This window comes from Wasmannia auropunctata, unplaced genomic scaffold (genome assembly GCF_000956235.1).
Source record: "Wasmannia auropunctata unplaced genomic scaffold, wasmannia.A_1.0 LD335988.1, whole genome shotgun sequence".
In the NCBI taxonomy this organism is placed as follows: domain Eukaryota; kingdom Metazoa; phylum Arthropoda; class Insecta; order Hymenoptera; family Formicidae; genus Wasmannia; species Wasmannia auropunctata.
Window position 1 is genome coordinate 341,866 of NW_012026902.1, and position 13,955 is coordinate 355,820.

The 13,955-nt window shown below is 32.4% G+C and overlaps 1 protein-coding gene across 1 annotated transcript in view; it reads right to left on the reverse strand.

The window, feature by feature from the left end:
• The window catches only part of LOC105454177 (protein sickie-like), a 69,281-nt gene that overhangs the window by 52,081 nt on the left and 3,245 nt on the right, over positions 1-13,955 (reverse strand). Inside the window, exon 2 of the mRNA XM_011696607.1 lies at positions 3,218-3,315. Coding sequence (XP_011694909.1) covers positions 3,218-3,283 — 66 coding nt within the window. The 5' untranslated portion in view covers positions 3,284-3,315. The remainder of the gene's footprint in view (positions 1-3,217; positions 3,316-13,955) is intronic.

Sequence of the window (13,955 nt, forward strand, 5' to 3'; positions counted from 1 at the left end):
TAACGATTTACAAATTTTTATTCGTAGTATCATTGATTAAGTAATTTTTTTTTAATATTTATTAATTATTATTTTTAGTAATATTCTCATATTTGTTAATTATAATAATTATAATTGAAATATCTGTTGTCATATTACAATTATTTAAAACATTACATATTTTTTAAATAATTGTAACGTATCTCATTTCTTATTTTCTCGAAAAATCTTTCTAAGATAAGATAATCTTATCTGTCAATTCCGAATAATACCTGTAGAAGTAATAAAACCAGATGGCCCCGGGAAGGATGGCCTAATCGACGCTTTACAAAAGAAAAAAAAATCTCGAGTCATACGACGATATCTCGGAACTCGTTTCACATGATATCGACGATAACCGCCCTCCGGCTGTGTGCAATATGTTGCAAGAGAAACAGAAAGAAAGTTGCGATATATGTATCGAGAACAAGAGGGAGAAGAATGATACGGACTCGATCCTCGTGAATGGCTAATCGATGCCTGACCACGCGCGCGAATACGCTCGAGGGGCATTCTCGTGCAAGTACCGACCCTCAAGTCGACTTCCCAATCCTCTTTGCCCTCCCGCAATAACTTCCGCGTTGACACCCGCTAAATTCCGAGGGGTGGTTTCCTCTTCCGAAACTAGGATCTTTTACGACGCGCATTTATGCGTACAGGAATTAAAGATACAAATGCTTCGTCATTATTTTTGATAATGAGAAATTTTAGAACACGAAGATTTTCAGGAATCTCAAGTAATAAGAATCTAATGATATAACGTTTCTGGATAAAGTCTTAATTATTTTATCATCTAATTTTCACGTATATATAATTTACATTTTTTAATATAAAAAAATATGTATCTAAAATGATGCAATTTTTCTATTTGCTTCTCATTTTATGTTATGCTATTATTATCTAAAATTGTTCAAAGTTTAATACTAAAAGATTCTCTTTCAACTAGAAATGTTATAAGAATGTTATTCAAAATAACAAGAAATTTTATTTATTATATATTTCTGTTGATATTTAGATACCCTGTCTTCACGCGGATATTCGGTAAAAAGCGGAAGGAAGACGAGATTTCTGGCCAGGAGGAGCCACGCCCCGACCATGAGGATGAGATGATACCATTTTGCAACCCTCTGGGTAGTTCTCGCAGCATCCCTCGAGTCCTCCTTCGTCCCTCGACTGCGGGGATAATTAAAGATATAACGCCTAGCTTGACGCGCGCTATGACGATACGGGAACTTAAGCTCATCTCATACGTTTCATCTTAAATAAACTATGTAAATTAAAGAAAAAGTAATATATTTGTAAAATAATTAATTTCGAAAATATACAATTATATAAATAATCACGGACGCGAAATTAAAATTTGAAAAATGTATCAGTGCGTTTTATAATGTACATAATTCTATATGTGATACTTAAATTTTATAAAAATTATGTAAAATATAAACAAATTTTTAGTTAAAAGTAAATGTAAGAGTTATTATCTTAATTGATTTTTATTTCTTTTTAAACTCAGGAAGCGTTTTTAAATTATATTATATGTATTAAATACTCCATATTTTTGTAAAATCTTGAAAAAAGTGTCTAACAGTGATGATGAATGATGGAATCATCTTTGAAACTAGATAGTGTAAATTGAACTTTACAAGAAGAGACGAGAGGAACAGGAGATGGAGGGTTAGCATGCGCTAAATTGGCTTACGCTTGCAGAATCTTACCACACACCTCCGTGCGTTTCTTGCGAATCTCCCACGCACGACCTTGCTGAATTTTCGACCCTCGTGAATTCTTCTTTTTAATAAATCAACCCCAAAAGGGTTGGAAAATGTGGGAGATTGAAACAACCGATAATAGTAACCACAACAGCCATAACTACATAATTATCGAGATTTGTAATCCCTATCAATTATTCGAAAAATTATTCTATTAACTTATTTTATTATTTAAAAAAACATAAATAAAAAATGAGTTTATATATAAATATTTATCACGATAAAGTATAATTTGATAAATAACATGTTATTCTTCCTTTCAATCTATTAAAAATAAACATAAAAACATTTATTTATAATTAGAATGTTCATATTTTCCAATAAGCGTAAATCTAATAACACAAACTCAATTTTCATAAAAATACCAAAATTTTTTTACGGATTCATTAGAATTCTGCAAAATCAAATTTCGCTAAGAGTCCTCAGCATCTCGATGAGTTCGGCTTTTGTCACCAACACCTACCCCGTTTATTTCACAAAGTCCTTCACCAGAATGACGTCAGTGACGTCAGAAAGAGAGACTGAAAAGAAGGCAACGACCCGAGAGCATCCGCGTGGAAAATTATTTGACTACGCATAGGGTTCGCGCGACAAGGTTATCGTTATATGGAGTGGAATATTAATTATGATCATCATTAAAAGTAGCAGCGTCCGCGTAAAAAATTAATTATGTACATACGTAATTAATGCTTGTATAAAAACTTAATTCAATACCTTCTTATTTTTTTAATTATTCAATTTTTTATTTTTTAATATAAAAATTTTCTAGTCATCAAATCTTTTAATTGTATGGGTTTGAGAGCTTCTCTAATTATTATGTATATTATTACGTAAATATCACTTTATTATTTAATTAATAAATATTGTCACTTATATTTTTTATTCCAACTTTAAGTATATATTACTTTAGACTTCGAAGATACTTTCTATTTCTCTTCGTTATTCTTACTGTCTTTATAACGCGAATGTCGAGTGATACAAGCTGTGTACAGTCAGCCGTGAGGGGTTAATCTCGACACGGGTTGCAAACGGGGTGTAACGTAGTCCACGCGTTATTATCGTGAGAGCGAATTCCGCTGTTAATTATCGTCCGGGAAAAGTCGAGATATATAGCGAAAAAAGAAAAAACAGACATTGCTTGTCACTAAGCAACGTCGAATCTTATAAAAAAAGAAGTAATATTTTTGTTAATTTTACTACAACTTTTTTTTTAATTTTCTAGAAAAATCTTTAAAATGTCATAAGTTAAACAGAAATTTACATTATAAGAATCATAAAATAAAGCATTCGTAAGTATTATTCAAGAAGTTTAAAAATATATTTTAATCTTCATAAAATATTAAGACGTCAATTGTTGTAAAATATAACAAAAACTTAATATTGATATACGTATCATTTTAAATATCAGTAAAGAACGTTTAGTGACTTACCTTGATGGTCTCCTGAGGGGAGTACCTCGCAGGGCGTTGGGCTGGTGCCTGGGCCTGCAAGCTCATCGCTGTACCATCACTGCGAGACACCTGATATCCTGTAACAAGTAATATTAAAAGTATTTGATTAGTCTAACTTTTATAAATAAAAATTTAGAGAATATCTCTTTCTAATCAGTTTTCTAAGTGCATTTTTAATCTATTGTATAATAAAATCTAATTTGTAAAAATAAGCATTTAATTAAGATTTTATAAGACAAATTTGTCAAACAATGTTATTTTCCTGAAATGGAATAAATGTTATTTTTTATCTATGTTTTTTCATTGCTACTTATTTCGAGATGCTTTGTATTTTCGATCAACATGTATGGTTTTTGAAAGAGTATCCACGATTGTTTCACGATGCCGAGATCCTGGACTGAGAATCGCGCACAGTGACGAGAAGCAACGGAGTGGAGACCTCCTGGTTGGCTGCTGGTTGGCCTGTCGATACGAAGAGGTACGTGACCCAGGTACCAAATGACATATCCGGTCGAAGGGAGGACGACCTCTCTCTAGTTCCCTCTCTCCCTCAATCTCTCTTTCGAGATCCACCCCGTTTCTCGCCCCGACGTTTTTCCGAGGAAACCGTGCAAGCCATCGCTCGCAAGGGCTATTTTCCTCGTCAGCCGTCAAGCGAAAATTTCATCTTTTCATCGCCAACAAATCTCTTTGGCCAATATAAGTTACCATATTTACGACAATATAATTCGGTAAAGTTAGAAAACTTAAGCAAAGATTGGTGTACCAACTTGTATTATTGTCGTTAAAAATAAAAAAATAATCACGCAAATTCTATTTAAATTAAAATTTTTATTTTAATTTGCTCTTTGTAGTTTTCATAAATTTCTAATATTATTGTGGTACAGATCAGAGAATGAGGTAGAGAAGAGTGAGACGGAAGAATCGACGGGAAATGAGAGGAGAGAGTTAATCGGGCGAAAAGCATAATTAATCACAGCAAATTCGTCGTGATTAACGATGCACGCGGACTGTCCCCGCTGGCTACGAACATAAACACCGTTAATGCGTGACAAATGGACACACGGTACTCACGCGTAGTCGCGGATCATCCATGATTACAATTGTTCTCGCGTCCGCTCGCCATTAATGCGATCGATAGTAATGTCGACCATAACATAACATACTGTGATTCTCGAATTCCAATACCTATAGAATTCAAAATTCTCAAATTCCTAATCAACCTAATAAAAAGGTTCTGTTGCTAACTATTTTCTTAAACAAATTATTTTACAATTAAAATTTTCTTTTAAAAGAAAAATTTTTTAATTTTTATATATTTTATTTTACAAATAAATATAATTTTATTAAGTGTATAATTTTGTATTAGAGATAAATATATTAAGCGTTATTTGATTAAACAAAATAAACATTTATTAATTTATCGTAAACCTTGAACTCTATATATTATTCATTTGTGAATGAGCTAAGAATTAAATGAAGCATCTCGGAAGAAGTTATTCATGTAGAAATTAATCGTATCTATGACTGTTTTATCCAAAAAGTATGTTCGTCCTCACCTAATATTAAGTTCGACAAAAAATATTGGATGTTCTTAAGTTTTATGAAAGATCATAAAAACGATATTTTAGCTAATCATCCGACATATTATTAATCCATTTATAGCAATATAATATGGGTGCGATTCACCGGGAGCGAGATATACATTAAAATACGAGCGCATCAAGTATCATGGGAGTTCGACGACGTCGAGGCTCATTAGACAGCACGGACACCCCGTACGTCGTGACCAATTCAGACTCACTCCATTGTGCTACGAGCACGTTCGACTGGAAACTAACGATCTTACATTACTCTCTCCGTTAGACCTTGGCCCTCTATTCCTGTCTTCTACGTTCGATTAATTGAAGGGAGTTCCAAACGATCCATATTCCATGAGAAATATAATTGTACTATAAATATATAATTATACTTTTATCCTGATTAAATATTTAAATTTATTTATTTATTTTTATATGTGCATTTACATGGTTTTTTTTAAGCAAGTCTATTCTTCAAAATATACTCACTTGCAAATAAAACCAGACTAAAACATATTTTATTCCATACACAATTTTATATTTAATTTAGAATAATCATGTATAAAAATAATGTGAGACACTATTAATGTAATTATTATATTTATCTATATATCTAAAATATATCTACTTAAGTTATTAACCCCATGTAATGCGTGTATATGTATGTATCATAGATCATATTTAGTTATAAAAATATTGGATTATCTTTTTTACAATATATTTATTTCAGTAAGCCACATAGTGTAAAATATTCAAGAAAGAGATTTAAATATGAATTACATCAATAACAATTTTATAGTTCAGATTTTTGGATCAGCAAAAATAAATCTAAAAAAAAAAGGATATTCTTCTTTATCCCCAAATTCCTCTACCGTATTTTTCTCTTTAACACAAGCCATGCTTCACCAAAATCTCCCGCGTTCAATTCCCTAAGAGTTCTTATCACCCCCGACGTCTTATCATCCCCTTCAGACAGAATCTGCTTCTCTCCTACTGCCGCTCGTACTAATTATTCTTCGTCTATCGCTGGCCGATGTAGTCGTGAATCTAATTAGCGACATCGCTAGAGGACAGAGAGAGTCGTTACAGGAAGTCTCGGAAGTAGGGGTTTGTCGTACCCCAACGATGCATCGGTACGGATATTGCTCCTCTAGTGCACGCTCGCTCGCTTTCTGACAGTGATCGAAAGCCGCGATGTTATCTTCGCGGCTCGATAACAACCACCGGAAGTATCGCTTTAATCACTATATCCGACCGACTCCCCCAGCTTCGTTTCTCGTATCCATAAAATCGAAGGAATGCAATTGTGTAAAACATTCTTTTGCGGAATACGTGAATTTCCAGAATTCTTCTCCTTTTTATAAATCATTACAATTTCTGTATTTATATACAACATTTTTAAATATAGTGAGGTAAATGTGATAGCTGAGAAATCATTACAAAATCGTAAATTATATTATAAAATATATACAATATATAATATATATATATATATATATATATATATTATATATGTATATATATATGATTATGAATAATATTGTTTATATTTGCAATATGCAAAATGCAGAAACATAATTGTATTAAAATATGTATTACATTACATTATATAAGATTTATATCTTATATTAATATTATGGCATTTATGGAAATAAAAATAATAGTGCACAATTATTTTTAAAAAACTCCTTTAATAATTATTTCAATAAAATTTTGCAACGATTCTTACACATATATTATCACAAATATCAATTTAGCTTTACATTAATCTGTCCCTTAATCAACACTGCTGTTTTTCTGTAATAAAGCATCCTGTATAGGGTTGAATCATGTCCCCTGATCGACACCTTGTGCTCGCACGTGCAAAGTGAAGTGCCGCACAGAGAAAAAAAAGCCAGTACCCCTTCTCTCCCCTTCCCTCTATCTCTTTCATCGGCCTCCTGCATTTAATATCGATTTTCACACACGTAAACAACGCCACATGTTTCCTGCGCAATTTGCGGTTTCTCAACCTCAACCTCGTCGTTCCCGACTCTCGAGCACAGTTTTGACTGAAAGAAAACCGCGCAGGAAACAGAGAAACATGAGGAGACAAAATTCCGTGAAATCGACCGCGAGCTGCGACTTGTTAATAGAAGGAGAAAGGAGGGATAAAATGTCCAGCGCCCCTTATCCTCCTCCTCCTTTCTCATTTAAAAAGAGGTTCCTCATCCCTCGTACAAAGAGTGCGAAGCAAAACGCGCGTTAATTTCGAAACAAGGCGAAGAGAAACACAAGAAGAGAAAAGAGGAAAAGGAGGAGAGGGAGAAGAAGAGGAGGAGGAGGAGAGGGAGGAGACGGCACCATAAGGTCTGGAAGGCCCCTTATGCTATCGATCTGTCCCCACCTTGGCTGCGATACTACGCACCGTGGCACACCGTGCATTTTACCCTATAGAACTCTATATTGTTCCCTCTCATTCCCCTGTATATGTGAATATCGAGGCGTGTGTCACATTTGCATTCGAGTTAGACGCGCTTACAATTCTTAAACGATATCGACATTTCGCTTCTAACAAGTGTTTTAAATGTCCTCATTAACAGGAATATCCAAATATCAACGCTTTTTTTGAAGATAAATACAATAAATTTTAAGGTATTGTACAAATTTTTTACTTTTTATTGTTGTAATATATGTTTATAAAAAATTATTGATATTGTTTCTTATAAGAAAAAGGAATATTCTTTCATTCTTTCAACAATCTTGTAGATAATTTTTATGTAAATATACTTGGCATATATTGCAATTATTAATTTAAAAATATATTTTTTTTCACGAATTGTACAATTTTTTGCTTTGTAGAAATAACAATTTGATTTCAACGAATTTTGAATGAAATAAGAACATAAAGGGCAAAAATTCAATTTATCCTTTGATCTGTTAGTAGTGACGCAAACAAAATTGTCCCGGTATTCTCGTGAGAATTCTTCGCGCGAAAACTCATTATACGGTCAGATATTAAACCTCTCTGAGAAATTCTGTAAGAAGGGGAGAGAGAGAGAGAGAGAGAGAAAGAGAGAGAGAGAGAGAGAATACCTATTAAACCTTAATGTAAATAAATTAATATTATACATAATTAATTTATATACAGATTGACATAACAAACAATAAAATTTAAAAAATTTACATATAGGTATATAAAGTATAATAATTATTACATAAATGTATGTATGTTAAACGTTTTTCACAAATACGTAAATTAAATTATATTTTCTGTTTTAAATAAAATTATGCATTAATTAATTGTATGTATATATGTGTAGAGTCTTAATGAATATTTTCTCTCTTTCAGCGCATGTGCCTCTATTCCTCTGTGTGTGTACGTGTAAATTAAAAAAAAACCTATCTAAAAAGAGGTACAAATCATAAAACGGTGAAATCCTTGTTTACTGGCGTACATCGGCTTAAAACCAGAAGAGTGCTCTCTCGTGTTGTCTCTCTTTTCCCCTTCTTCTCTCCCTTTCTCTTTTGCGTAATCTGCTAGGATACGTTTGCTGCGAGGATATAACCGGCATGTAATATATGGAAAAAAGGAAACTACGCACTGCATCGAAGGGCCAAGAGTTATTTCCACGTCGGGTGGAAAAATCGAAAGTTTGCGCGTAGAAAGTTGACTTTTACCAAAGCTGTGAGCCCTTGTGTTACTTTCCACCCCTCTGACGTGGACATATGATATTCAACTTTTCATAGGACTAACGAAAAAAGAGAAAAGGAAGAGAAGAGAAAAAAAACTTACGATATCATAAAAGAAATACAATAAAATAAATATACGCCATAAAATATTTCAGAAATCGTTAATTACAAATATTAATAATAAATGCGACACAAACAGAGAAGTAGATTAATTTAATCTTAATAAACACTGACAGAATAAATTGTTTAAATACTAAAAAAGAATTAGTATTATCAACAAAAATATTAATAAGAAAGCAAAAAAGGATATTTAAAAAAAGTTAAAAAATATCTAAATAAAAAGATATTTTTATTATCAATTTACAGATAAAATTTAGTTAATTTATTTTTGTATTATCAAAAATAGTGTTGCAATATGAATACTTTGTACAAAATAGTAATAATATTCTCTTATATTATATATATACATTTTATTCAAATTAAATGAAGATAAAATCATGCATATTTCAAATGTAAACATATTTCTTATTCTCATGTTAACATAGATCCGAAAAAATAAAAGAGAAAAAGAGATGAATGTATAGAAAAGAGTGGAAAACAAGAAGGACACCGTCGCAGGACAGAATGTGGAAATAAGAGAAGAAGAAGGGGATATCAAGGAGAAGGGCAGGGAGTGCTGTGAGAAAGATTAATATCTCTATCAGAGAAGTTCAGCGTAACAGACCATTTATCTACGTAGGGCCTTACGAGAGGAGGCGCCCTAGCAGCCAATCTCATTCTGCTTCCTTTTCCTACTCGCAGAAAGGTCCGCTCGCGAAACCTCGGAGTTTATTTAACCGTCGGCGACCTTCGAAAGAATGGCGGAATCTCAGTGTATCGAGAGAGCGACGCAAAAATAAAGAGCAAAAAAGGGATAAAGAGGGGATTGATCCGCACGCGCCGGATGTCCGTCTGCCTCCCGCGGGGAAATTTGATTTGACACCCTTTAGCCTCTATCCCTCCAATGTCCTCCAATGTTTGCGAAACAGGGCTCTCTAATGAATTCTACCGAATCTATCCTTCCACCCCGCTCTGCTTTAGTCGATCTCGATTTCGATCTCGCACAGCACGCACTTAGATAATTCGATCGTTCTAATAGAGGGAAAGGAAGGTCTAATTACAATCGAACGAATTCTGCGAATTCTTCAAGGATTAATGATGCTTCTGGCATGAAAAAGAATAAAGCTAAATATATTTTTGCATTTAATAAATTGTGAATTCTTTAATTTAATTATAAACCAAAATGTCGTTAGAACATTATTTTAGTATTAGTCAGAAAGAATTGAAGAATTATCCAGTTTTGTAATTTTTACAATAAGAAATATTTAATAACATAAGAGAGAGAAAGAGAGAGAAAGAGATCGGAGAGGATCAAAATGGTTTTCAGATCGAGATATCCAAAGCAGTACATTAAACTATGCGTCATCACAGATAAACGTTTTTCGACCCAAGAAATGTCTGTTAAATGTGACTGTTAAAAGCGAGTAAATTAGAAGCTATCTCTATCTCGCCTAGCCTAGCCTTTGTAGTCCGAGCAGTTCGCTCGGAGAGCGCGAGACACGCGATGCAGTCTCGTCAACAGCCATTCGCCTCTGCCCCCTGTTACCCCCTGAGAATAAACCCATCGCGAGCAAATTGTATGACAGTCCTCAAATAATAATGACTTTGATTTTGAAATAATAATGCACGTAATTGACAATTTTGACATAATTCTGTTATAAATGTTAATCTTGTAGAAAGTGCGAGTAATTGTAAAATATACGACTAATGTCCTTAAAATCTAATTGATAAATACAAATAATAAATCTAATTTCTAGAAAAAATTCCGTATAATTCATTATGATAACTATCGTGAGCATAGTATCATATTTGAATTACAGTGGTTGTTTACGTGATGCACGGGTGTAACACGCGTATAAAACTTTTCAAATAAATAAACGGTTAATAGCCGCGACGGACCGCAAAGGGCGGTTCTTTACTTAAGGATCCCGGTCGTTAATAACTCGGCCGCGTGATAGCGGGGACCACCAGTGAAGGAGTCGACTCATCCCACGATGATTTAAAAGCCAAGTCTCCACCATTGGCCCCTCCCCCCTCACGTGTTCCCCCGAGATTCCAACATGTTTTCGACCCTTGGTGACCTTCTTCTTCAGGTGAGCGGAACAATATCGTGAACTAATGTATGAGCTTTACATAAATATCCTATATTCATAACAGCAATATGTATATAAACTTCATATTTTATTTTTATAACAAAATTTTCTCTCAAAAATTTGAGATTGAATAATATTTTACAAATATTATTTTAACCAACTAATCATTAAATTGTTTTCCAATGATGTTTTTAATATAACAAAATATTATATAGAAAATTGATCAAATATATTATACAGATTAACAATAATATAAATTACAATAATGTAATTAAAATTTTCTTTATTGCATATAAAAAATATGAAATTTATAAACATGAAATTGTATTTTAAATCAAAAACAAGATAGCTCCCTTTTACTGAAAAGGAAACTTTATTTTTCTGTCTCTGGGCCTCACGCGCGTTAAGAGACTCGCGAGCCAAAACCATTTGTATGATACTACCTACTGTGCATCGTATATAGATGTCTTTATCATTTTACGAGGACCATAAAGTGCCAGTGGCGCGCTCGTGTATCTCTAACACAAGAGAGAAGGAAAGCATTGTCACTATTGTTTATGCGTATCATTAGATACACCGTTCATCGTCAATTTCTCGATGGAGTAAAGACTCGCTCACGCGATGTTTTACTAAAGTGCTTTTCGACGTATTTTATGAGCTTTAAGATTTTATCACTAACATCTTTTTACACATTCGATTCCCTTCAAATAACTTTCTTTGTTGTCATAATCAATACCATAACTATATACAAATGCACATATTTAAATGTATAAATTGTTTACTATCAATATGACAACATTTATTACTTATATGCAATTAAAATTTTTTTATTTTGATAAGAGATTCTTCCATAAATTTAATGTAAATGTTTTTTTTTTTTTTCTAGAAAAGGTTAGAAAAATTGTGAAATAATTTTCTCCAAACGTTATACATATATAATTATCTTTTTAACGATATCTTTCAGTTTTTATTATATTAATGAACCATAACATATATCAATAGGTTGTAATCTAAAATATTAATGCATTAAGTTTTCATATTAGAAATTCTTAAGTGGCGTTGTCACCACTGTTACTATTTGTTTTAGCAACGTTATTACGGTCGTATTGCTTTCTATCTGCTCTAAGAATCTCTTGAGCTCTATGAACGTTATAGACGCGTTTAGGGTTGAACTTTTCCTTTGGATATTAAAAATATAACTGATTGTGAGAAGAATATACAGAGCAGAAACGAGACATACAGTAACATGGCTACAGGGCACGATTGCGATTGGGATAAGATGTTGTAACCTTTGACTGGGTTCACAATTCGTGCCGCGTGAGTCCCGTTAGTCTCACATAACGCCCGGGGATGCTCAACACATTCTTGGAGACGTGCGCCACCGGCGCTATATGTAGATGATATATATCAATCGTTAATTTGTATTCCTGCGGCTACTAAATATTTATTGTCGTGATTGCCCATTTTGTTACAGGTTGTCTAACAAAGAATTATCCTTGTCTTCAAATAAATCAAAATGTAATTTTATATAAATGATGACTAATTTTTTTTTAATATCATTATAATATTACAATGATAATATTATATGTAAAAATAATCACACAAAAAGTTTTCTGTTTTAAAAAAAATAAATCAACCCGAGCTTGCGAAGGAACGCGGGGAAGATGGAAAAGGATTCCAGAGGGGGATTGTATCCTGGTAATTATGCCACAGACGAATGTCGGGACATACATCAGCGACAGTGTGTTTAATGCGTAGCCGTTAAATATGTGCGCCAAGCACGCCATGCTCTGCCTAAACACAACACTCCAACGGGGATCCAACAAATTAACGCCGATGCGTTAAATGTCTGAGCTAGAAGATCGCGTCTTCCTCTCTCGAACTGAGAAATCGTAAGCCACGACTTGACGCAAAAAAATCGAGCGATTTCTTCAGGAGAACGTATAACATATAAAAAAAATTTATATATTTATATCAGTAAAATAATCAATAATATACAGTCGAAGGAAAAATATTCTAAATAAAGAATCTGTCAAAGAATCTGCCTCACATATGTAAAATATTTAGCAATTTTGTACTGTTTATTTAGAATATTGTACTGTTAAAACCGTATTATATACCGTATCATACCGTAATAAAAATCACGATAATTCTATCGCAAAAAGCAGTTTCACACTTTTATCGTAATTCAAATAAGCAGCAAAATATCCGGTCTCAAAAAATTAGTGACGAATCATACGAGTAAGTTAATAGGAACGCCGTGTATAAACTATAAACGTTCGCGGTCGTAAACGAGCAACGAAGAAACATTGCCGACAATATTATTTTAATCCGTAAAGGGGAAAAAAATGTTTATGCAGCGCAGTGATTAATATGTCTTTATATATTCAACGGATGGTCCGTACGTTGCCAATAAATTCTGATTTTTTTTTCAGGGTCAAGATCGCAATGTTTCCTCAAGAGAAAAAAATTTATCATAGTATAGTAGACATCGTAAAAATTAAAGAAACTTGTTTCAAAATTTGATTTCTTGTAGAGAATAACATCATACTTAATTTTAAGTTATAGACACTTATAAAAAAAAAATTAATAGAAATATATATTTAATGTGACTAATTGTAAGTTATACATAATTTATACTTGGAAATGTATTTTTAAATATTTATATTTGGTTTCTCTATTTTAATATTTAAAAAAATAAGGTAAATATTGTACAAAACATCTAATGTTTCAATTTCAATTAAAGTTTGCATTTTTTTAAATAATTTGAAACTAGTTAAAACGTTAAGTTTCATGTAATCTCTGTTAAGCACGTGCTATGTTTTCTTATTATCACAGTCGCCGAGTATTTCGTTCAACAAAACGTGGGTAAGATTAATGATCCCCGAAGAATGGAGTGACTTTTTTCTCTGATCAAACACGCGAGATAATTAATAACGCGCCAATTGACCTAACGATTTCTTAATCGACGGTATGGAAAAACTGTGAATTAATGAAAAAGCTGAAAAATATCGATTGGAAGAGACATGAAAGAATTCAAAAATTTTGATAAACGCGAATATTAAAATCTATCGCAATTTGTTCCAAGAGACTCGACATTTTCTTCACAAACAATATATATATATATTTTTTTTTTGATGATTTATTATATTTAGTATAACTATTAATTAATTACAATTTTTTAAAATTTTAAACAAAAAAAAAGCATAATTATTCCTGTACTAATTTTATTTATGAAAATTAAATTAGTAATTTTAATTAATAATTATTCCA